This window comes from Uloborus diversus, chromosome 2 (assembly GCF_026930045.1).
Source record: "Uloborus diversus isolate 005 chromosome 2, Udiv.v.3.1, whole genome shotgun sequence".
Taxonomy (NCBI): Eukaryota; Metazoa; Arthropoda; class Arachnida; order Araneae; family Uloboridae; genus Uloborus; species Uloborus diversus.
The window spans coordinates 7,046,651-7,071,805 of record NC_072732.1 but is presented as its reverse complement, the minus strand read 5'-3'; the positions used below and the strand labels follow the sequence as shown (position 1 = coordinate 7,071,805).

The 25,155-nt window shown below is 35.1% G+C and overlaps 1 protein-coding gene across 1 annotated transcript; it reads left to right on the top strand.

Moving 5' to 3' along the window:
* The first annotated feature begins 915 nt into the window (after nucleotides 1–915).
* On the top strand, nucleotides 916–24,355 carry LOC129217780 (vascular endothelial growth factor receptor 3-like). Its single transcript, XM_054852123.1, has 10 exons — nucleotides 916–1,084; nucleotides 1,953–2,054; nucleotides 2,623–2,742; nucleotides 4,184–4,400; nucleotides 6,411–6,667; nucleotides 11,230–11,348; nucleotides 11,456–11,526; nucleotides 15,733–15,873; nucleotides 21,841–21,946; nucleotides 24,245–24,355. The coding sequence occupies exons 1-10, from the start codon at nucleotides 916–918 to the stop codon at nucleotides 24,353–24,355; spliced, it is 1,413 nt and encodes a 470-aa protein (XP_054708098.1).
* Nucleotides 24,356–25,155: the final 800 nt, after the last annotated feature.

The following is a 25,155-nucleotide window of genomic DNA, read 5'->3' as shown; positions in this document are numbered from 1 at the left end:
AGTTATGTGACATACATACGCATATCCACACATACATATATACGTACATACAGACGTCACGAAAAAACTCGTTGTAATTAACTCGGGAATCGTCATTATGGATATTTCGCGTGTCTATACGTTCTTAGGCACTTTATCCACGTGTGGTCGAGTCGAAAAAAAAACTAAATATTCATTCGGGGGTGAATGTAATGGAAATGAAGGTCGATTTTTGAGTGAATATTTTTTCGCGAATACAATACTTCCTTTTTTGTAAAAGGAAGTACAAAATAAGAGACCTTTTATTCTTTCGATCTTTGCTCATCTTCTTTTCTTTATTTTTACGAATAATAAAGCTGAAAGTCTGGATCTCCGGATGTCTGTAACGCGCATAGAGCCTAGACCGTTCTGCCGATTTTCATGAAATTCGGCACAAAATGAGTTATAGCATAAGAGCACCTCGCAGCGATTTTTCAAAAATTCGATTTTGTTCTTTTTCTATTCCAGTTTTAAGAACATTTTACCGAGGAAATTATCATAACGTGGACGAGCAAAAGTAAATTGGCGAGAAATTCATCATCCATTATTTGTAAATATACAGGCGAACCAAATGACCTTCTCATTTTCTACTACGGGCAAAGCCGTGCGTGTATCGCTAGTCCGCAATAAATGGACTATTCAACGCAAAACCACTCGTGAAAAAATAAAATAAGACACAAATTAAACGTAAAATAGAATCGTTTCTAATGTTAACCTGTGCTGCGAATAGTTCTTAGCAGTAGCGGCTTAATAACGCACTCAATTGTTGTAGCACGCAACTTTGTAAGTAAAAGTGCAAAAAACAGAAGATCTTCCACCTTTTGTTCGTTTATGAGGAATACTTTGTTGAATTTGAATGTTGACTTAGTGGTTTGAGCAGCAACTGAATAAAGTATAATGTTTCAGAAGGAGAAAAAAGAACTGGATTTTGTCACCAATGTGTTGCATGATTTATTTGAACGGGGAGACATTGGCACTTATAATCCAAATTTACCGCTGGAAGACCAAATTGAACTATTGCCTTACGAGCATCAGTGGGAGATCCCTAGGGATAGGCTGAAATTAGGTAAGGAATTAAAGTTTCTTTTTCATAAACGCTTAAAAACTTGATTTTTAAGGGATTGCGGGAAACAATTTGAAAAAAAAAAATATTAAGCAGCTTAGAGGTTTGAAATTTTTTGCACTGATTCACCAACTATTTAACAATCAAAATAATGACACATATTTTTAAAAAATATATTTTTGTTTAAATTTCATTTCTTATTTTTTAAAATGGGGTTGCTTTAAATCGCTATAACTCAAAATATTCTTGGTCAGTTTTCAAATTTTTTTCAAAAAACTATGCACAAATATCTAAGCTTTAATTTTTATTCGGCGATTTAAAAAATATTAATTCAATAAAACATGGAAAATATTTGAAAATTTTCGAAAAATTCAAAGATATATTTTTTTTAAATCATATTTTTACAGTAAACATTTTTTTCAAAAATGCCGAGTAAAAACTAAAGTAAATTGTTTGAAAAAGATATGCTACAAATTCGATTACTTTATTTTTATCAGTTCGTGACTTATAAGAGTTTGAATGCAAAAAATCGGGAAAAATCACATCATGGATAAAATCGCGTTTAACGTTTTAAAGGTAAGTTTAATCTTAGTTAAATGCATGCAACAAAAACAATTATATCTTTCGTTCTAATTCAGATAGAAACAAGATTCAAACGTCCTTTTAAGCAGAAAAAAATGGAGAAGCTTTTTAAATGATAAAAAAAAGTTGTGAAGTTTGACAATTTTTCTGTCCTGGACCCCTTTAAAGTGAAATTTTTCATAGTTATAAAATAAATTTCCCGCAAGAAGGCCTGCGAATTTAATAAGTTACTTTTAGACATTCGTGCAGAAAACGTTGAAAGTTTTTTTGCTTTTCTTCCCTTATACAGGTGAAACTCTCGGACATGGGGCATTTGGTCGGGTCGTAAAAGCAGAAGTTGTTGGTCTTACGGAAGAAGACTCGACTACAGTTGCAGTTAAGATGCTCAAAGGTTTGAATTAAATCTGAGTGTTTTTTAAGATGTTTGGTAATGAAATTTATCAGCAATCATCCCCATATAAATAATAGCCGATGATCGAGTAACGCGCGTGCTTCAACAATGAAATTCGCGCCACGGCATGATCATTTGATAATATGTTTTGGGCATGTTTGACATGCAGGGAAAGGCTTTATTGTGACAAGGCTGAACTTGATCCGGTCACTTGACTGTTTTACTGGTAAGACTGTGTCATTTTAGGAGAATGAAGAAACGGAGAAGTGGTCAACAATGAACGCTACCTACCGGAGTTTAGGGTTCATTCACTGTATTGAAGGTTAAAATGTCAATTATCAAACTATCACCAAACAGGCGATGGCTTCGTTTAAATGTGGAAGCAATTTTAACCCTTCATACCTTGACGAGCGATTTTCTAGTAAATAAATAAAGCTGCATTGCAAAACTTTTGTAGTAATCCCTCCGTCTTGTATTATGCCGCAGACCTTTGAAGTTTTTGCAACAAGAATATGAAGCACAAAAAGTATGCTTATGGTGCGTTTTCCTTCTATTTTTTTTTATTCAGATGCCGCAAGTAGTGAACAACAGAAAGCTCTCGCTGCTGAACTGAAAATTTTAATTTACATCGGTCAACACTTGAATATCGTGAACTTATTAGGCGCAGTGACGGAGAATCTATCTCAAGGTAAGTCATTAAAAATGTAAAAAAATTTCTTCGACAGAAGCATTTGGATTCATTTGACACACTCGAAACGCTGGAATATTAAAAAATATTGCAGTTAATGTTGATTAATTTGAGAAAAACTTACATTGTAATAAGAGTTATAGCAAAAAAGTACCGCTTATGGATTTCATTTTGCTTTTGTCAACACAAATCTGAGCAAAATTAAAATATTAAACGTAAGATGAAATTAAGTTTTTTGGGATTGGATCATTTGAGTTTAGCAACTGAAAACAGAAAATTTTATTAAATGCTTCATTTTTCTTTCCAAAATCGAAAAAAGATTTCTTCACACAGGATGGCTTCCAGTAAGGGGTAAAAAAAATTAAAAAAAAAAGAAAAACACTACAAGTCAGCCGTCTGCATAAAATTTCAAACTTCCAAAAAAAAAATTTTTTTTTTTTTGATTTCGGCGTAGTACACACACACACATTTTCAGGCGCTAGTCAACAGGGCTGCCGTTATTCAAATTATATGTGAAACCTTTTTTTACAATTGTTTTGACCTAAAAGTAAAAATATAAGAGGGTGTGCAACTTGAAACACCGATTTTTTTCTTTTTTTTTTTTTTTTTTGGACACCACAATATCTATACTAATAATATAAAGCTGAAGAGTTAGTTTATTTGAATGCGCTTATCTCAGGAACTACTGGTCCGAATTGAAAGATTATTTTTGTGTTGAGTAGTCCATTTATTGCGGACTAGTGGTACCCGCACGGCTTTGCCCGTAATAGAAAATTAAAAGGTCTTTTGTTTCGCCTGTATATTTACAAATAATGTATGGTGAATTTTCTCGCCAATTGGCTTGTGTCCATGTTACAGTTCCACGTTAAGATAATTTCGTAATTTACTCGTCCATCTTATGATCATTTTGCTCGGGAAAATGTTCTTAAAATTGGAATAGAAAAAGAACCACATCGAATTTTCGAAACATCGCTTCGAGGTGCACAACCCTATGCTACAAACTAACTTTGTGCGAAATTTCATGAAAATCGGCCGAACGGTCTTGGCACTATGCGCGTCACAGAGATCTTGACAGACAGAAATCCGGACAGAGAGACTTTCAGCTTTATTATTAGATAAAGAAGGCGATAGGCTATAATCTGCATTAACATTCTATTTAGGAAAAAAGTTAGTTAATGTTTTATGTGATTTTTAGCAGTTTTTAGTACTTTTTACCCCACAGATCCCGAACAAATTGCGCCAGAAATATATTTTTTGTACTTAAATGCAGGGGGGGGGGGGCGTGAATTTTTCCTATTCAACATACTTCCTTTAAGTTCTTATCAAGGGCATCGCCGTGCGGGTATTGCCACTATATGTATAAGTTTTTGTTTTTAAAAATGAGTTATGTTAAATAATTAAGCATTGAAAATACTAAAAATTACTTTTTCTTTCGTTTCAGGTGAACTATTTGTCATAATGGAATATTGTTGCTTTGGAAATCTGAAGCAGTTTTTGCTGAAGCATAAAAAGACGTTCATCAATCAGGTAGACCGCAACTCCGGAGAGCTCGATTTCCAAATGCCGACCCTCTCTGACTCCCGTTTTGGGAACATCGAAGATAATATGATCATTTGCTTCAACATCTTGGATTTAGAATTGAAACATCCACACTACAGGTAAAAGGAATAATGTTCTAAAATGAAAAGTGAAGCAATGAGATTCCTTTAAACGTAATATTTTGGAGATTTTTTAGATACTTGAGTGTTCCGAAAGTTGTAAAAATGTTTCGAAAGTTGTCGCCCCCTCAAAAAAAAGAAATAAGAAAAGAAGAAAAAAGAAAAGAAAGGAGGGGAGGAGAGAAAAAAAGAGGAAAAGAAGAAAAAAAAGGGGGGAAAAAAACGAAAGGAAAAAAGGTAGAAAAAAGTGGGGAAAAAAGAAAAAAAATCAAAACTTCTTACTAGAAAACAATTAACTCTATTTCATGTGCCTCAACAGTAAGCATCAAAAGAGTAAATTTTACTTAATCATTATTCATTTTACTTAATCTCTTATTCGGAGTTTCCTCCCCCTGCCCTTTTTCTTTCTCCCTTTTTTTCTTTTATTTTTTCTTTCTTTTTCTTTCCTTCTTTTCTTTCCTTCTGTTTTGTCATCAGTGTCGTCGCGAACTAGTAGTTGTACGATTTTAAATTAAAGATGCAAAATCCGTGTATTAAGAATTGGACGTGGCCTTGGAGGGTCAGGAGCGTCCTCTATCGAATACCTGAACAATCTCTGATTCAGTGAGCTTCCAGTCGGCGAGTGAGAGGGTCGTGGGACCAAGCGTTTGCTAGTGTGGCCTCTTAGAAAATCCGCAAACTGTGAGGGGTGACGAGTGATGATTTCTTTAGGACAAAAACTTGTCAATAGTGGACATTCATCGTGAATTATGTGCGGAACACTCACACCGATAATGAGCTGCTGTAATAAGAGACGAGGTTTTGCGCAATTTCAAATGGGATGTGTTTAAACATCCTCCTCACAACCCGGACGCGGTTCCTTCTGATTATCATTTGTTCACCGTAATGAGGAGGTGGCTCGGGTTACAGCAGGCGTTTAGGAACTCAAAAACTCTGCGACATACTGATTTAAATAGCAGGCTGCCGTTCTTTATTTAGAAGGAATTGACCCAATTCACGGTTTGGCAACGGTCCCTTCAGCTGTAGGTCTGCGAGTGCCTACGCAGTGTTAGAAGTGCTAAAACAAACCGTTTAATTTGATGATTTCAGGGCTTCATACGCATCATGAACATGCGTAAGGCTTGAACAGACTTCTGACTGCATGAAAAATGCCGAAAAGAGGGGAAAATAAAAGGAGAATTTGAGTTTCCACCATGTTTCTGATAAGAAACCAAAGAGGCTTAAACCCATGAAAATACGATAATAAACAGAATATTTCGTTTTAAATGAAGCGTTCATCATTCTTTTACAGCTTTTCTTAGTTAAAAACTTCCAAAGGGGCTCTTTTTTAAATAGAAAGAAGAGTTTATAAGCCGCATAAAAGCAAGTGTTATTGCACGCTGTGGTGTACCGGATTTTCTTATGTTACAGCACCCACAATGCACTGCAGTGACGTCATATATTCGCAGTGACGTCAGGTGAATAGGGTCCATTGATAAAGTTTTGAAACGGTACCACAAATGCTTGAATAATGGGGGATACTATGCTGAAAAAACAGAGGAGAGTTGTGGCTTTAATGTGCAAATATTTTTTTGAACAATCACATTGCTTATTGTTCTCAGTTGATGGTTTTGATGTTCCTATGATTCTATTTCCCCCCCCCCCCCACCTTCCTCTTCAGCACCGCCGTCGACCGGCCCCTCCCGATGCTGCTCCTCTAGCGAGCTAAGTCGAAAGGTTATGTCCATATCCTACACTCACACGCATACACACACATATACACGTGCCTGCACAGACCATGCATGCCAGACACAAAAACACGCACACACATACCCACACACCCATGCCTTGGCACAAACACACACGTCTACATACACACACACTCGTGATTGCGAAAAGCATAATTTGAATTCAAGATGTCAAAATTCAAATTAATTTTTTCCCCTCTGTGCTGGTTTTTATTTTTTCTACAACAATTCGGAGGTTACTTTCCGAATTGTACTCATATAGCATTAACTTTTTCTTTGGTAGGAGTCAATGCCACCAGAATGCCGATGTTTCTGTACATACACAAAGGGCAAATGATTCCGGTACTGAAACATCGGGAGGCTTTGACAGCACCTCGAGTAGTGACCACAGCAAAAGTTCATCCAGAAATCCCCCTGTCTCGCCCACAGATGGTGGCAGCAACGAATCGGTGAAAACCCAGTGCATAACGACGTGCGATCTCATCTGCTTTGCTTTCCAATGTGCCAGAGGCATGGACTATTTGGCCTCGAGAAAAGTAAGTCACGCTGTTATATGTCAGTGCATGCTTATTATTCAACTAGCAAACATACCCAGCGTTGCCTGGCTCAGTAATACTATTGAGAAACATTTTATACTTTCCTTTATTTATTTTTAGCTGTGCCCCGCGGTTTTACTCGGGTTAATAAGACAACAATATATTAAAAACTATTTTAAGTACATCACGCCATAATATGTACATGTACAGTGAAACCTGTGTAAGTTGACCACTCGCGGTACGCTACATGAGTGGTCAACTTACAGAGGTTGATTTATATGATAACGGTTGATTCCGTGCCTGAAAAAAGCAGTCAACTTAGGTGGTCAACTTACTAGGGTGGTCAACTTCACAGGTTTTACTGTATATACAAAGTAAAACATTACACACCCTTATCCACATCGATGTTTTCCGTTAAATAAAAAAATCGAAATTTTTCTTTTTTTTCAATAATAAAATAATTGATTGATTTATAACTTAATTTTTAAATTAGCCGGGTAATTTTGAGCTGGGCTGAAAATCTTCCCGCCCGCAGCCAGATACGAACCCGATCCTTGCGGGTTGCTGCCCGAGCGCTTTACCGACTGAACTATCGGGGCAACGAACGGTCGCTCTATAGATGCAACAAAAAATGCATCGTGATTATTATTGGATTAATTTCAGTTTATTGCCTGCTCCACTCCTATTAGTCATATCGTGATGCTATATAGTCTATAGCCTTTCTCAATAAAAGGACTATTCAGCACAAAAAGGATTTTTCAGTTAGAACCAGTAATTCCTGAGATTAGCGCGTTCAAACAAACACTCTTCAGCTTTATATTATTAGTGGAGATTTGAAAATGTAATTTTCTGAGTGTTGTAAGCTACACAACTGAAAGAAAGTTAGTTTTAACTGAATTCACACTTCAAAGCCAAAACTGTTCACCAATGGTTGCTGTTGCTTTAACCACATGGAATTCTTAGCCGATATCGTGACAAGGCTGAGCTCGATCCGGCGAACTGTTTTACTGGTAAGACTGTGTCATTTTAGGGGAATTAAGGAACGAAGGAATGGTCAACAATGAACGCTACCTACTGGATTTTAGGGTTCATCCTCTGGTGTTGGGTTAAAATTTCAACTATCAAAATATCATCAAATAGGCAACGGCTTCTTTCAAATAGAGAAGCAATTTTCAACCGTCATACCTTGATGGGCGATTTTCTAGTAAAATAACTACCGACTAAAGACAGATAAGAGCATTTTCCGTAAAAGGAGCTCCACTTGGATGACTTGGCTCACACGATGTATGAAAGAATCATTGATCAGCATTTCGATATTTTTGATTCTGATCAAGACACAGACAACCCCGATCAAGTATCCTTACGGCTATTGGTTTGTAATAAGAGTTGGGGGGATACTGTGATTACGGCAGATTTAGCACAAACCAATCACTATAGTGCGCACACGGATTAGCACCAATTGTTTGGTAACGAGCCTAGTGCCTCAATTACGTTTCCACGGTCCAGCCCCTTTTATCATTTCCTTGAGCTACAAAACCTATTCAACACACAGCATAATTATTATTATTATTATTTTTTTTTTTTTTTTTTTTTTTTTTTTTGGCCGTTTCGTCACATCACATAGAGGAAATGGTATGTAAATGACACTGTGAGTGAATGTTTCGATTAAAAATAAATAACATAGTTTTACAGAATTAAAAATACATTTTATATGGTGGTATATTAATGCATTTGTTCATTCATGGTGCTTATAAACATTTTAAAATAAAGTACTCGAATAATAAAATAAGAAAAAAAAAGTGCATTAGAGATATGCATTTTTTTTCTTGTATTTTTGTCGTGTATTGTACGTTAGCTTCCTTGTACCTTGTACAAGCTTTCTTATTTGGGTTTCGCTAAAAAAAAAGGAGGGGCTTGGAAAAAACGTTAAATTTTAACATTACCCTATGTTAGTATGAATCTAAAACGCGTTGCTTCAAATATCTCGAAATCTCGTTTCTGAAGATACTGCCGTTTACCTGCCCACGGAACAATTGGTCGCACTATTGCAGTTATTAACTATGCAATCGTTGTCATTGGACACTTTAAAAACAGCAGGGGGGGGGGGGGCAAACATCGTCCATGTTGCTGACATTGCGCATAGTTATTTCCGGATGACTACGGCTGCGACACAGATGAAGGATGTAAAGTTTACACACCAGCAACAACAGCTAATTGTAGAGCTTTGAAGGCACAAGTGAGAATTATATTTGCTCAGTGATATTTATTTATTTACTAGCTACGTCGCGTGCCTTTGCACGGTCTACCTAGAAAATAAAACTTATGTCAAGTGACGCGTGTTCAACAATCAACCGTAAACAAAAAAGAAAAAAAAATCAGTATAATTTTGCGGTAGCTTGCGGAAAAAGAACCAAAAAGTAAAAATCCCCCGATTACAGGAAACGCCTTTTAAAACAAAAGCCAGAATTTAATTTATTCATATTCGAGCAAAACAATGTAACTGATCATTTCTCTCAAAGGTTTTCTTCGCGCTACACATTTTAATAAAAGTATTGTTATGGAAAGTTGAGATGAAGCACTGAAACGTAATTTGAGTAGAGGAAAGCCTTCGAAAACTGGAGATTTCATGTAGAAATCTAAGTATCATAATTAATCATTTTTAATTGATATCACCACTAATTATTATCGGACGATTATGTTAAATAACCAAACATAAAGACGGGAAAATGGCGAATCTATCGATACCTGGTTCGATGGTCAGTTCACTGGCGTTAGGGAGAAGTAACTCGGACATAGATACATACATAGATACACAGGGTACATACATAGATACATATGCTCTGTTTTTATTTAATTATTGATTTATTGTCATTTATTTATTTATTGAGTTTTCCAGTTAGGTGATTTATGAAAATACTCCGTTTCTTATCAATGCAGAGAGTATTCGGTAGTATTACATTGTTTTTCTACTGCTACTTAAAACTACGGGTAATGAGCTATTTGGGTCGTTCCATGTCAAGTCATCTATTTACAAATAAAAAGTAAACCCATTGTCACAGATTTTAATGATTTTTTTTATATCACTTTACCATTCCTATTAACCTTGTAAATTTTTTGTTAATATCCTTAATACTTTTTGTGATATTAGTTTTCAAAAATGTGTTAAAGAACATTTTTTTGGTTTTCCAAGAAATTTTGCGCTAGAGACAAAACAAAAAATCATAAATTTGACAATTCTCTTGAGAGCACAAAGATTTTCCCACTAGAATAACCAGAACAACATGCAAAATGTTCTTGACTATCTATTAAATAGTGCGGTCATTATTAGCTCAAACTTGGATTTCTTAAATGTTTTGTAAAACAAAACAAAAAACACAAAAGTTTGAGAAAAAAAACATTTAAAATTAAAGGCATTGTAGCAATTAAAACTTTTTTTTTACAAATAATTCACAAAATATAAACTAAAAGGTTCTAAAATAAAATTGGCATGATTTCTTAGTATGCTGTAACTTTCATCACAAATATACAATTTGTTCATCTTTACTAATAATAAAGCTGAAAGTCACTTTGTCCTAATCTCTGTCTGTCAGGATCTCTGTGACGCGCATAGCGCCTAGATCGTTCGGTCGATTTTAATGAAATATAACACAGACTTATTTGTAGCATAGGGGTGTGCGACTCAAAGCGATTTTTCGAAAATTCGATTTTGTTCTTTTTCTATTCCAATTTAAAAAAAAATCCGAGCATATTATCACAACGTGGAAAAGAAAATTACCAAATTATCATAACTCGGAACCGTAACAGGGGCATGCATAGCAAATTGGCGAGAACATAGAAAATTGGCGAGAAATTCATCATCCGTTATTTGTAAATATATAGGCGAAACAAATGACCTTTTAATTTTCTACTACGGGCAAAGCCGTGCGGGTACCACTAGTTTTAAAATAAATTAATACTATTTTACTTCGCCCCTAAGTCCCGTAATTCTGCTTTTTGTTACTAAAGCAGAATAAACTTCTGATCGTTAAATTAAATGCATTGGAATTAAAAGTGATGTTAAAAAAGAAACATGTGTTTAAAAATACGGTTACTATGCATCAATAGCGCAGCCAGAAATACCTTCTGGAGGGTGTTTTTTGATCAAAAATACATTCTGGAGGAGTTTTCTAACAAAAAATACTTTATAGACGGTGTTTTTTCATCAAATATATCTTCGGGGAGGGGGGGGTGGTAATCAAAAATACCTTCTGAAGGGGATTTTTTGATCAAAAGTACTTTCTGGAGGAGTTTTTTTTAATAAAAAAAACTTTATAGAGGGTGTTTTTTTTCATCAAATATATCTTTGGGGGGAGGGGGTAGTCAAAAATACCTTCTTAAGGGGTTTTTTTTTTGATCAAAAATGCCTTCTGAAAGGAGTTTTTTGATCAAAACAGCCTTTTTATATGCATAAACTACTGTATTAGAATAAGCATTTATGCTAAAACCAATGCATCTGGGGGGGGGGTCACTCCCAAAAACCCCTTTCGCTGCGTCACTGATATGCATGATTTTTTTTTTTTTAGATAGTCCACAGAGACCTTGCAGCAAGAAATGTTCTTTTAGCCAAAAATAATGTGGTCAAGATCTGTGACTTTGGATTGGCAAAGGACTGCTACAATTATTCAAAATATGTAAAAAAATCAAACGTAAGTAAATTTGAGAAAATAAGTAATATTTTCTGGCAAGTGTTAAATATTGAATTTAGTATAAAAAGACATGACAGCTGCCTATTTTATTTTCAACATTTTCTTAGGGGTTATTACCTGTAAAATGGATGGCAGTTGAATCAATTCATCACAGTATTTACTCCACGAAAAGCGATGTGTAAGTGCTATACAAATTTCTCCAAGAATAATTCTTACGTGTAAAATACACCGCCGGCTTAGTCATTCCATCCGAGGACTGCACTTTCATGCTTTTTAGCACTCATCAGACCGGAAACGGAAGTAAATGAGCAGGAGGCAGAAAACCTCTTAAAGGATCCAAAAGAGTCAAACAAACGAACTGGTAGCTAATGTAGAATTAGCATTTAGTGAGTGCTAAAATGAACAAAACTGCAACTGTCTTCGGATGAAATAACTGAGCTGGTGGTGTATTTTAAGTATTTCTGCCTTAGCCCTGACTTAGGGCAGTAACTTACTACAAAATACCTAACTCTGCCTTCAATCTTCGAGTTGAACCGCACCATTGCTGCGGTCACTCGTCTGGTGTGCTGATTCTATATTAGCTACCAGTTGTGCACTCTCGGCTCCCTTAAGAGGTTTTCCGCCTCCAGCTGAGTTACTTCCTATTCCGGTCTGATGAGTGCTAAAAAGCTCGAAACTGCAGTCCTCGGATGAATGATTGAACTGACGGTGTATTTTATGTACTCTTATACATTTTTAACAAAAAAGTTAACATTCTTTTTAAATTGTTGTTTGAATGAATAGTTGCAAAGACGTATAAGTAAAACTGCAAAATAATAATAACAATTTATACTAATAAAACAATCTGTTATGAAATAGGATTAGTTGCACAGTCAAGGTGGGACTTTTTTTCTGCTCACCCATTCATTTTACATACTAATTTCAAAGAACATGCGTCAAAGGCAGGTTTTGATTTTTTCTAAATATCGGTTCAAATTAGTGAAGCTCGAAAAATTTCCATTGTCTGATTAGAATTTTGAGTGTCGGGAATCTGTTCAATTAAACTTCGATATAAATTAAAAGAGAGATGAAATACAATTTTGATTGATAAAGACGGTAACACGTTTTCCAGTCGTTTCAGAATAAGAGCGCTTTTTATCGCTCGGCGTGTTCTAGCATGGTCAAGTAATAACTAAGGAGCATGAAACTGAATATTGACATTACCCACAGATAAAGGGACTTAATTGATTTTTTAGCCTACTTTCACAGAAAAAGGTCAAGAGAAAGAGTGCAAATGGTCGTTTCAAAGTTGTAAACTATATTTCGATATTTGGCACTTATCGAACAAAATGAAAAAAAAAAAAAACGTTATGTGACTGGACCTACACTTTTGTTGAACACAACTAAGCTAACTTCGGAAGATCTTTTAGACTTAGAAAAATATTTCTTAATGGAAGTATGTTCATCTAGTTCAATTCATCCTCTCATAGTAGCAAAACACGCTCCGATATTCGAGTTTTCCTTTTCTGACGCGAAATGGAAAAAGTTCAGTATGTGACTGGACCTACCCTTTCTGTGAGCATAACTAAGCAATTTTGGGAAGAACTATAAAACTTAGGAGGATATTTCTTGCTTCAAGTAAGATTTAGTGCAATTGAGCCTCTCATGATGGAAAAACATGTTTCGATAATCGGATTTTTTTTTTTTTTTTTTTTTTGAAGCGGCATGTAAAAATTCAGTATGCGCTCCTCTTGTTCACCCAACTGAGCAAATTTTAGAAGAACTATTGAACTTAGAAGTTAATTTTCTGCTGCAAATATGTTCATTTAGTGCAATTGATCCTTTCGATGTTGTAAACTAGATTTCGATCTTCTCTTTTATCGACCGAAATGGAAAATTCAGTACGGGGCTCCACCTACACTTTCGTTGAACATAACTAAGATATTTTGATAAGAACTATAAAACTTAAGAGTTTGATCCTTGCTTCAGGTATATTCATTTAGTGCAATTGATCCTCTCATAGTTGTAAAACATGTTCGATATTAGCATTTTTTTTTTTGTTAATCGAAACGACATGTAAATATTCAGTATGTGTTATCTTTGTTGAAATTAACTAAGCTAACTTCAAAAGAACTATTCAATTTAGAAGTGTATTTCTTGGTGAAAATATGTTCATATAGTGCAATTGAGCCACTCGTAAAGGTAAAACACGTCTCGATATTCAGATTTTTTTTTTTTTGAATCGGCCGTAAATATTCAGTATGTGTTACCTTTGTTGAACCTAACTAAACAAATTTAGCAACAACTATTGAAGTTCGAAGTGTATTTCTTGCTGAAAATATGTTCATTTAGTTCAATTGATCCTCTCATAGTACTAACATATGTTTCGGTATTCCCTCCCCCCTTTTTTTTTCAATCGAAACGACATGTAAATATTCAGTATGTGTTACCTTTGTTTGTGCTGGCTTAACGACAGTCCTGGCCAAATTACTAGACTAAAGAGGTTTTTTGTTTTTGTTCACTATTTGTACTAAAATACTATTTATTTTACTGTTAAAGTACAATACATACTGTACACTGATTATTACGTTATTTTAGCATAACTTAATGTTTGCTGGTGGCAACACTGTCTGATTCGTTTACGTTCCTTGTTTACCTACCAGGAACATAACCTCAATCAGATTAAACAGTTCACTGGTTCTTTTTATTTGTGTGTTCTGTTATATTTAAAGTTAGTTTTAGGTAATTAGTGAACATGTGTATTTGAGTATATATAATAGTGAGTATAAACAATTTTTACCTAGTTTTTCAAAAAGTTAAGAAATAATGTAAACTTTGTGAAAAGTATGCCGAAAAGACCTTAAATGCTCATCAAGAACAAGGGAATGCGTACTAAATATTAGATAATTATTTCACTGTTCGTTCAATGTGTCTATAGTTATGTAATCAATAAAGAATTTGCTTTTAAAATTCTTAGTCTAATTTGGCCAGCACTGTAAGCTAATTTCGTAACAACTATTGAAGTTAGAAGTGTACTTCTTGCTGCAAATATGTTGATTTAGTGCAGTTGATCCATCCTCCCATAGTGGTAAAACTCTTTTCGATGTTCGGATTTTTTTTTTCGAAGCGACAGGTAAAAATTCAGTATGCGCTTCTCTTGTTAAACCTAACTGAGCAAATTTCGGAAGAACTATTGAACTTTGAAGTTTATTTCTTGCTGCAAATATGTTCATTTAGTGCAATTGATCCTCTCATAGGGGTAAAACACCTTTCTATGTTCGTTTTTTTTTCCCGAATAAGCATGTAAATATTCATATGTTACCTTTGCTGAACCTAACTAAGCTAATTTTGGAAGAACGATTAAACTCAGCAGTTTATTTATTGCTGCATTTATGTTTATTTATTGCAAATGATCCTCTCAAAGTCATAAACTACATTTCAGTACTCGCCTTTTCTCTGATTGAACGAAATGGAATAATTCAGTATGTTGCTGAACCTACACTTTCGTTGAACATAACTGAGGTAACTTCTAAAGAACTATTAGACTTAGAAGTATATATTTCTTAATGCAAATATGTTCATTTAGTTCATATGATCCTCATGTCATGCGCCAAGAATTATCAAAACTCGTCACGACTACTAAAAGAATTTGTGCTCAGTATATACGAATGCTTTTTATATGAGAAAACTCCTCGAAATTGCTGATGTTATTGTTGTTGCTCTCCAGCCTATCTGGCATCAACAGGCAATAACACTTCGAAATTGAAAATCGCGTGTCAACTTGCGCAGTTCAGTCGCGTTTAAAAAATAGTATTTGGGGGAAGTTTTTACCAGGGGTGCCCCCCCTGAAAAAAAGAGGAAAATTCCCTAAAACAGTCAACCCAAAAAATTTCAATGGCGCAGTCTGCACCAAGACCCCCCCCCCCCCTTCCTAGGTGAGCACCCCTGGTTTTCACAGTGTGGAAGACTTGGCGATTTTCCTAGTATTTCGCCAAACCAAAGAAAAGAAAGCGCCAACTTCCTACACAAATTTTTCCAGAAACTGTTACTGAAACAAAAACAACAAAAAAAAAAAAATGATGCTTGCTTTTTAGATAAAACAGAATTTTTAGCAAGAATAAAAGTTCCATCAAAATGAAAACACATTGCCCTATTAATTGAACAAAACATCTTTAAAAGTAAAATAATGCGCCTAAGGAAAATATTAGCGCATTAAAAGTTAATAAATGTTCCACTAAAATGTAATATCCAAGAGCTCATGAGTGCCGGATAGACGTCTTAGTATTAGGAACCAAAATTTTTCTGCTTAAGGACTAACAGCAGGTAAGAAAGGTTCTCTATTGTTTAAGCTAAATCTTTGGCAGTCTAAGTCTAAACATTCACAGATTTAAATATTCATCCCTAGGTGGTCGTTTGGAATATTTCTTTGGGAATTATTTACATTAGGCAGCAATCCGTATCCAGGAGTAGAAGTGAATGAAGAATTTTTTAAAAAGCTCAAGAAAGGGTATAGGATGGAAAAGCCCGAACTGGCTCCAGACATAATGTAAGTCTGCTATTTCAATAACTGTTTCGAAACTTAAACCTTACCTAATAAAACTGATTTTTCTTTTAATTAAAAATCCTTCCATTCTTCTTCTTTCATTAAACTCCTTGATTTGAGAAACCCTTCAAATAGCTCAAACGACATTAATATCAGGGAAATTTGCGAAAGCAGATGATCCGCAACTCCAACAAACTATAGAGGGCACTGCAGCCTCCGTCTAATGGCGGATGAAAAAGGTAAAACAAACGCATGTCGTAGCGTAGAAAATGTTAATAACCCTAGTAACTTTTATTTGTATGTATGATTTTTTTTTGTTTTATTCTTTTGAAATTTTATTGATTTTGTATGCCTTGTGGATATTCTGGTCCACGTAGAAAGAAATGAGAATTCAAGAAGCATTACTAAACGTCAGAAATTAATGCAAACGTAGTTCGTAGTTCTAAGCAGCCACGATGTTGAATTCTATATTTATCAATTCTTGATGGAACTACATTTTCATTGTGACCATAAGACTGACAAGAGTAATCTTTCTAGCATTTTAATCCATTCATCATAAAAAACTGACGCGAAATCTCGCCAAGGGTTCTTGCTCGCATAATACTAAAACTATAATCCTAAACTAATTTTTGGCAAAACTCTTCTGTTGATAATGTAAGCAATAAAGTAAAGTTGGCGCATTATTTTGGCGATGAAAATTCTCAGCTTTTAGTTTCACTAGTTCAAATTCTAAGCGTTCTTTCACGGTTAAACATTTTTCAATTCGATCTACGATAATATATTCAAGAAAATAGTTTGCATTTTTTAGTTGGAATCTGTCCATTTAAACTAAATGCTGCAGTAAAATAAAGTTAGTTAAATTAATTATTTTTAAACTAGGCAGAGATGAAAGCCCTAATTCTTCTGCTAATGTTATTAAATCCTTCTTTCGGAAAAAAAAAACCTCCATATTCTAGCAAATTCACACAAAACAATAAAAAAAAAAATTCCTGGTATAACGTTATCCTTTTTCAAAAAATAAATAAATAAATAAATAAATAAATGCTTCGAGCCAACGAGCATATTCGTTGTTACTTTCATGGCAATGTGAAGTTTGTTAATCCAGAGTTTTCTTGTGTTTACGCTTTCGCCGTTTACGACGATCAACTCACTTTTTAGACGGAAATAATGAAAACTAACATTACTTTAAGAAGCTCGAGAATAAGGGGAAAAGGACGATAAAGGGACGAAACAATTCCTGTTGCTGAAAGCAATCTAAGGCACAGCAAATGAGTTAATAAATACTACTCATAACAAACTGGCTTTATTTACCAACTAGTGGTACCCGCATGGCTTTGCCCGTAGTAGAAAATTAAAAGGTCTTTTGGTTCGCCTGTATATTTAAAAATAATTTAAGGTGAATTTCTCGCCAATCGGCTTGCCCAAGTTACGGTTCCACGTTATGATAACTAGGTAATTTACTCGTCCATCTTATGATAATTTTGCTCGGGAAAATTTTCTTAAAATTGGAATGGAAAAAGAACAAAATCGAATTTTCAAAAAATCGCTTCGAGGTGCACACCCCCATGTTACAAACTAACCTTGGGCCAAATTTCATTAAAACCGGTCGAACGGTCTAGGCGTTATGCGTGTCACAGACATCCAGACAGAGAGACTTTGAGCTTTATTATTGGTAAAGACAGACACACGTGGAACGCAATGTTTTACCTTTTGCTGTAACTTTATAAATCACCACAAGGTAGCGTATTCGAGCGCTGAAATTGCGAATACAGATATCATCCGTGAATTTCATTTGCATCGTAAAACAACCTTAAAATATTTAGTTCAAGTGACGTAGACTTCGATGCACAGAAAATGTCGGGAAGGAGATCATATAGATATCCTTTTTGATAGACATCAATATTATAAAGCATAAACAACGAATAAGTACCTTTGTGCTAGAAAAAAAAAAAAGACTTGCTGCGTCTCCCGGCTTTGCACGGTCTACCTCAAAATTAAAAGTTATGTCAAGTCACGCGTGTTCAACAATCAGGCTTGAACAAAAATAAAAAAAAAATAGGTAAAATTTTGCGTCAGATTTCAGAAAAATAACCGAAAAGGAAGCATTTTAAATCCCCCGATTACAGGAAAAGCCTCAAAACAAAAAGTCAGAATTTTATTTGTTCATATTCTATAAAAAAAATGGCTCCTCAATGATTTTCTTCACGCTACAAATTTCAATAAAAGCACTGTTACGGAAAGTTGGGATAAAGCACTGAATAATCATTGGAATGGAGAGCCTTCGAAAAATAGGGATTTTATGTCCAAATCTAAATGTCATAATGAATAGTTTTTAATTGATGTCTCCACTAATTATTATCGGAGGATTATATTAATTAGCCAAACATAAAGACGGGAAAATGACGAATCCATCGATACCTGGTTCGATGGTCAGTTTACTCGCGTTCGGGAGAAGTAACTCGGACATAGATACGTAGATATATAGGTACATACATAGATACGCTCATTTTTTAATTATATAAGATGTACCAACGGTCTGATGCACAAAAATTGTAAATGACTGCAGACACTTATTTCGGCGTTACAAGGAACACCTTTTTCAACGCAAAGAAGTGTGAGCTTATGGATCCGAGGAAAGTCTACGCCACTTAAACTTAATACTTTAAAGTTGTACATGAAATTCACGGATGATATCCGTATTATCTGCTTACGCAGTTTTCCTTGATATTAATGTCGTTGGATGTATTTGAAAGTTTCCCACTTTCCTCGATTCTTCGTCCAACACTTCTTTGCAATGAAAAAGGTGTTCCTTCTAACACCGAAACACGTGTAATTTGCAATTTTTGTGCATCAAAACGTTGGTACATCATTTATTTAGTTGCTAGCGGTACCCGCACGGCTTTGCCCGTAGTAGAAAAGGAAAAGGTCACTTGGTTCGCCTGTCTATTTACAAATAATGGATGGTAAATTTCTCGCCAATTTGCTATATTCACTTGCTCGCCCCTGTTACGGTTCGACGTAATGATAATTTGGTACTTAATCGTCCACGTTAAGGTAATTTTCTCGGTAAAATGATTAAAAGTAAAACAGAATGATTATATAGTAATGTATAAAAGTTACTCATTGGGCTGGTTCAAAATAGAGTATAATTTGATTTTGCGTTCATCGAGGGCATTGTTTTACATTCCGTAATCTTACATCATTAAAAACCGAGCGTATGTACCTATCTATCCATGTGTCTAAGTCCGAGTTACTTCTTCCGAACGCCAGTGAACTGACCATCGAACCAGGTATCGATAGATTCGTCATTTTCCCATCTTCATGTTTGGCTAATTAATACAATCCTCCGATAATAATTGGTGGAGACATCAATTAACAACTATTAATTATAAAACTTAGATTTCGGAATAAAATCCCTATTTTTCTAAAGCTTTCCTCTGTTTAAAATTATTATTCAGTGCTTCATCTCAACTTTCCGTAACAATGCTTTCTTTCTTTCTTTCACACACACAGATTGAGGTTTCTGCTATTCCACTAGAGAAGCTTATACCTCTATTAATCCACAATGTTTACAGGAATTTGTTTTTCCAGGACAGCACAAAGACAACACAATAGATGGTGGTGCCATCTATGGACAGTTCGAGAGACAATTTAGAACCAGGCCAGGAGCCGAATAACTTCCTAGTCTGGCACCCCCAGAGGTATCGTTTCACTTGGAGGACATTGTGACCACGAGCATATTTAACGTCGCCCAGTCACCATTAATGACGACGGTGGGTCTTCGACCAGTGAGGATCGAACCCGAGACCCTCCGGTCCCGAGTCCAATGCCTTACCGATCAGGCTACCACGGCCTCACAATGCTTTTATTGAAATTTGTACCGTGAAGAAAAACATTGAAACGAAAGATATGTTGCCATTTTTTTCTCGAATATGGACAAATAAATTATGCCTTTTGTTTTGAGGCTTTTCCTGTCATCGGGGGATTGAAAATGTTTCCTTTTTTTCTGCATTTTGCCGTAAAATTTTACTGATTTTTTGTTTTTTTTTTTGTTTAAGCCTTATTGTTGAACACGGGTCAATTGACATAACTTTTATTTTCGAGGTAGACTGAGCGAAGCCGGGCGACGCAGCTAGTTGTTAATAAAATTGATTGTGATTTATCATTTCTTTGATCATATTATGATATTGTATTGACTTGCATTAATTTAGTTGCTTTTAAATAATTTTGGTTTATTATGACAAGTTTGGTAATATTACTTCAAGTGGAATATTTTACTTGATGGAGTGAGGCAAATAGATTGGCTGTAAAAGAAACATGCCCAAAGCTGCATTTTGTTTTTGTTTTTTTGCAAAAAAAAAAAAAATTCATTTGTAGTTTTTGGTAGTGATAGATTTTACACAGCATTTGGATCAACATGAAGAGGAGCAGGAGGCATTGTCTTTTATTATTTCGTTAGCATAAGTTTTTTTTTTCCACGGCTTCGGTGTTGCGTTACATCCCGACTTACTCTACTACCTTGGCCAGGTGAAAATAAATATGCTGCTCTATTTTGTTTCCCGCTAATTTAACTTTTTTTTTCTTTGTCACCTTAAAAACGAGCTGATGTGTGGCATCACATGACTTCCTTTTTACTCCAATTTAATGATAAAAGTGCCTCGGAGTAAGCAAAGAAACACTTTAAATATTTTCACCCCAAGTTTGTTGCTAACCTAAGCAAAAAAATAAATAAATAAATAAATAAAAATTAATTTGAATTTTGACATCTTGAATTCAAATTATGTTTTCGCAATCACGAGTGTGTGTATGTAGGCGTGTGTGTTGTGTGTAGGGGTATGTGTATGTCTGTGTAGGCATGTGTGTTTGTGTCTGTGTGCAGGCATGAATGTGTGGGTAGTTGTGTGTATGAATGTGTGTGTATGTGGGAGGGGGGTATGTGTATGAGTGTGTGTGCAGGCATGAATGTGTGGGTAGGTGTTTGTATGTGTGTGTATGTGTTTGTGTGCATGTGTAGGTGCCTGTATGTATTTGTATGTGTGTATGTGTGGGTATATGTGTGCGTGTGTTTGTGTGTAGGTATATGTGTGTATGTGTTTGTGTGTGTGTGCGTGTATGTAGTTGTGTATGTGTGTATGTATGCGCGTGTGTGTAGGATATGGATGCAACCTGGAGACGGTTTTCGCAAGAGGAGCAGCATCGTGAGGAGCCGGTCGACGGTGATGGTGCGGAGGGTGGCGGTGAGAAAATAAAATGATAGGACATCAAAACAGTCAAGTGAGAACAATAAGCAATCGTGATTGCTCAAAAAAAAAAACGTATTGTACAGATAAATGTTCGTAATATTGATAAATTTAATGTAATTCTATAGTTAACTCTCTAAATATGGCCAAATTGAAACCAGATTCAAAAAAAGAAAAAAACGACAAATTTGTTGCCAAGTTGGTGACAAAACGTGACGATATATATATCGCTAAGTGTCCGCCAAATTAAAACACCACTTGAGTTTGCATTGAGATGAACAATGATTTTCCCCCTAAAAGGTACAAAAGACCTCTTAAGAACATCCGAATGCAACCAAAAAGGGAGGTGCATAACTAGACCCCACTAGGAGTCTACGTACCAAGTTTCAACTTTCTAGGACATACCGTTTTTGAGTTATGCGAGATACGTACGCACAAACATACGTACATACAGACATCCCGAGAAAACACGTTGTAAATAACTCGGGGATCGTCAAAATTCATCGGGTTGAAATAAAAAGCTCAATATTTATTCGAGAGCCAGCAAAATGGAAATTAAGGCCGATTTTTGAATGAATATTTTTCTCGAATACAATAAAGGAAGTAATAAAACTCTTTGTCTGCATGCGTAGCATTTAGTATTTTTAAGAATACTGATTTAAAGTTGACTTCATGATTATGTATCGTGCTTTAGTAGAAGTGACTAGTTCCTTTTTTTTTCCACTTTCAGATATTACTTAATGAAGAATTGTTGGGTGAATGATCCAAACTTGCGTCCAGACTTTGATTTTCTTGCCGAAGAAATAAGAAGCTTATTGGAAACAAGTGTAAAATTAGTAAGTACTGTTTTCTTTTCTCAGTATGTTTTACCGCTTACCATGCTAAACTTTGGCATTCAAAAATTATAAATAAATATGAAAGTAATCTAGTAGTAAGAATGCTATGCAAGCTAATTTTGATCGGTTAAATGGCTAAAAGGGTACTTAGGACTATTAATCTCGAAATTTTTCAATTTTTGGAAGAAAAATAAATATTGTTCTCCAATAGTGTGGTTCAAAAATACATGAAAAAAAAAATCTTCTAGATAACAGGACACCCCTCAATATTTTTAGACTTGTGGATAGGACTAAAAGAATTTTAGCTTCCTATTTCAACTGAAAGAGGGGGCTCAACCCCCTCCCCCAAACTTCATAAGTATGGGGAGGGGGTTAAAAAATACATTGAACTGAAAAACAATGCTACGTATTATAATATACACGAGTATTTTATGCATATACTAGCTGCGTCGCCCGGCTTTGCACGGTCCACCTCGAAAATAAAAGTTATGTCATGTGACGCAAGTTCAACAATCAGGCTTGAACCAAAAAAAAAGAAGTCAGTGAAATTTTGCGGCAGATTGCGGAAAACCCCCCAAAAGTAAACATTTTAAATCCCCTGATTACAGGAAAAGCCTCAAAACAAAAACAAGAATTTTACCCGTTCATATTCGAGAAAAAAATGGCAACAGATCTTTCATCTCAATGATTTTCTTCACCCCGCTATACATTTTAATAAAAGCGTTGTTGCGGAAAGTGGAGATGAAGCACTGAATAATCATTTCAATGGAGGAAAGCCTTCGAAAAATAGGGATTTGATTTTGAAATCTAAGAGTCATAATTAATAGTTTTTAATGGATATCTCCGCTCATTATTATCGGAGGATTATGTTAAATAGCCAAACATGAAGACGGGAGGATGACGAATCCATCGATACCTGGTTCGATGGTCAGTTCACTGTCGTTCGGGAGCAGAAGCTTGGACATACATAGATACGCTCAGTTTTTGATTATATAAGAGATATTGCAATAAAATAATTATTTACAAAATAACAGCTGGGGAAATTAAATGTTTCTAATTTTGGAATTTTCTATGCTACGGCTCATGTTAAACTGAGGGGTCATTGAGCACCCTCTTAAAATTTGAGTACGAAGCTAAAACTTTTACAGCAAAATACTATTAGTAAGTCTAAAAAAAATAGGGAATGTCCTGGACTCTAGCTAAAAAAAAAAGTTTTTTTGAGCCACCCTATTCCCTCGACTTCCTGAATAATTTAAAACAAACCGCTTTGAAAAGTTCCTGTAATTAAGAAAAATATGAGAAAAAACGTGTCAGTTCATTTAAGTAATTCACCGTAAAAAATATTTTTGAAACGTTTTTCTCAAAATGTGTTTGTTGTATATTATCATGCACATGATAACTTAAAAACGAAGAAATATTTTCATATGATATTTTTACTGAACATGTTTAATGTTTTGTTTTACAAAGTAAACCTCCATTTGTGTACAATTTCTTACCAGATAAATTATGTATGGTAAAAAATGATAAAATGTTGATAATTTTTTGAAACTTTAATTTAAATTACCATAAAATATAGAAATTACACACAAATGTTTGAAAAAAAAACCTAGTTCAGTTTATTAAATTAACAGTTTAAATTATTTAGATACCAAAAATATTGTCTGGACTAATATTTCTTTAATCGTGCGCGCAAGGTGGCTAATGCAATTTTTATAAAAAAATGTTTGCTTTTAATAATAACTCACTTAAATAAACCCCCTACCAATGCTTGGTTTCAAAAAAAAAATACGTGCCGTACTAGGACGAACATACATTTCTCTAGAAAAAAAAAGACTATCTCAAATGTATTCTTTCAGAGTTATAGTTTTTCGAATTCGATTGTTTTTTACACATATCTGCAAGGTTTAAGAGTCGTATTTCACCTTAACCAAGTATTGCAAAAGGGGGCGCATAAGGGTCATTGGATAAGCATAAAACATTAAGTTACCCAATGCTCACTGCTATGTACAGTGTTATTTTATCAAGCACTAAATAATACGTTTCTTAGTTTTAAGTATGTTAGAGAATAAATTGTTTAAGTAATGTTTTGAGTCTGAGCATGAGCTGATTTAACTTTCGCCAATCAAAATAAATCCATTAATGCATTGGACTACATTTTAAGTTTAATAATAATTTGTGGATTTAAGACTAAAATAAATGGCGTCTGACGAGCTCCATTTTAGAAATAATTAAAAAGTATTGAACTGCATTTTACGTATGCTAATTTATATTCATGAGGATTTTTTTCCCTTTTGACAGTATTATGAGGAGATGAGTCATCTTTATCAAGCTTTTAATGATGAAAGGAGGAACAGTGATTATCTTCGAATGGCCGGCTCAAGTTTTGAAGATGACCGGCTGGTGGCGTGATGGTTAGGCGCCGGCCTTCTACGCCTGTGGACCCAGGTTTTTACCTGGGGTGGCCATTCGGTGGATTTTCGAGCTGCAGAAAATCATCAGCGCCCATGTCGTTTGATTATGCAGCATGTAAAAGATCCTTTGGGTATTCGTTTGGATTAGAATATCTCTCAGCTAAATTTAATTCCTAGTGCGCTTTCGTCCAGGTGCCTCCATCTGGTGGAAACTGGGCGTCCAAATTATCCGTGCCATTGACATACACGCCTTAATGATGGTACATGAAAGACTGGATGCCGTATCGGGGGATCGCACTAGGTCTGCTAAAAGGCTAAATAGCCTAGAAACAAAGCCCCCATTAGAAGAAAAAAAAGTTTTGAAGATTAATTGTGCGTAAGTAACGTAGAAGATCTACAGCTCAGAGAAAACGAGAAACCAAATGTCGAAAATGATAGCACAGAATTTGGAGAAACTTGTTCTTGATTCAAAATGAATTGTTCAACGGTCCATTTTACGAACATATCATACATTAGGTGGACTCAGCACACATTTTTTTCAAAACTTATGATCTCATTACACGGGCCAGCTTTAGTTGCAGCAACTTCCTGCAACTTTCTCCGCTCAATCACAGGTTTACCACAGGCAGCAGACGATTGCCGTTTCACAGTCCTATACCGATGCAATTCCTCCAGTTGTTTGCTATTTCGATTCAATGTGTGAGGTCGAACTGGAAATTCTTTCCCAGACCACTCTCGTGGTAAGAAAAACATATTACGTGTGTGTTTTGAATCTATCACCAAAATGGAAGCTGGATA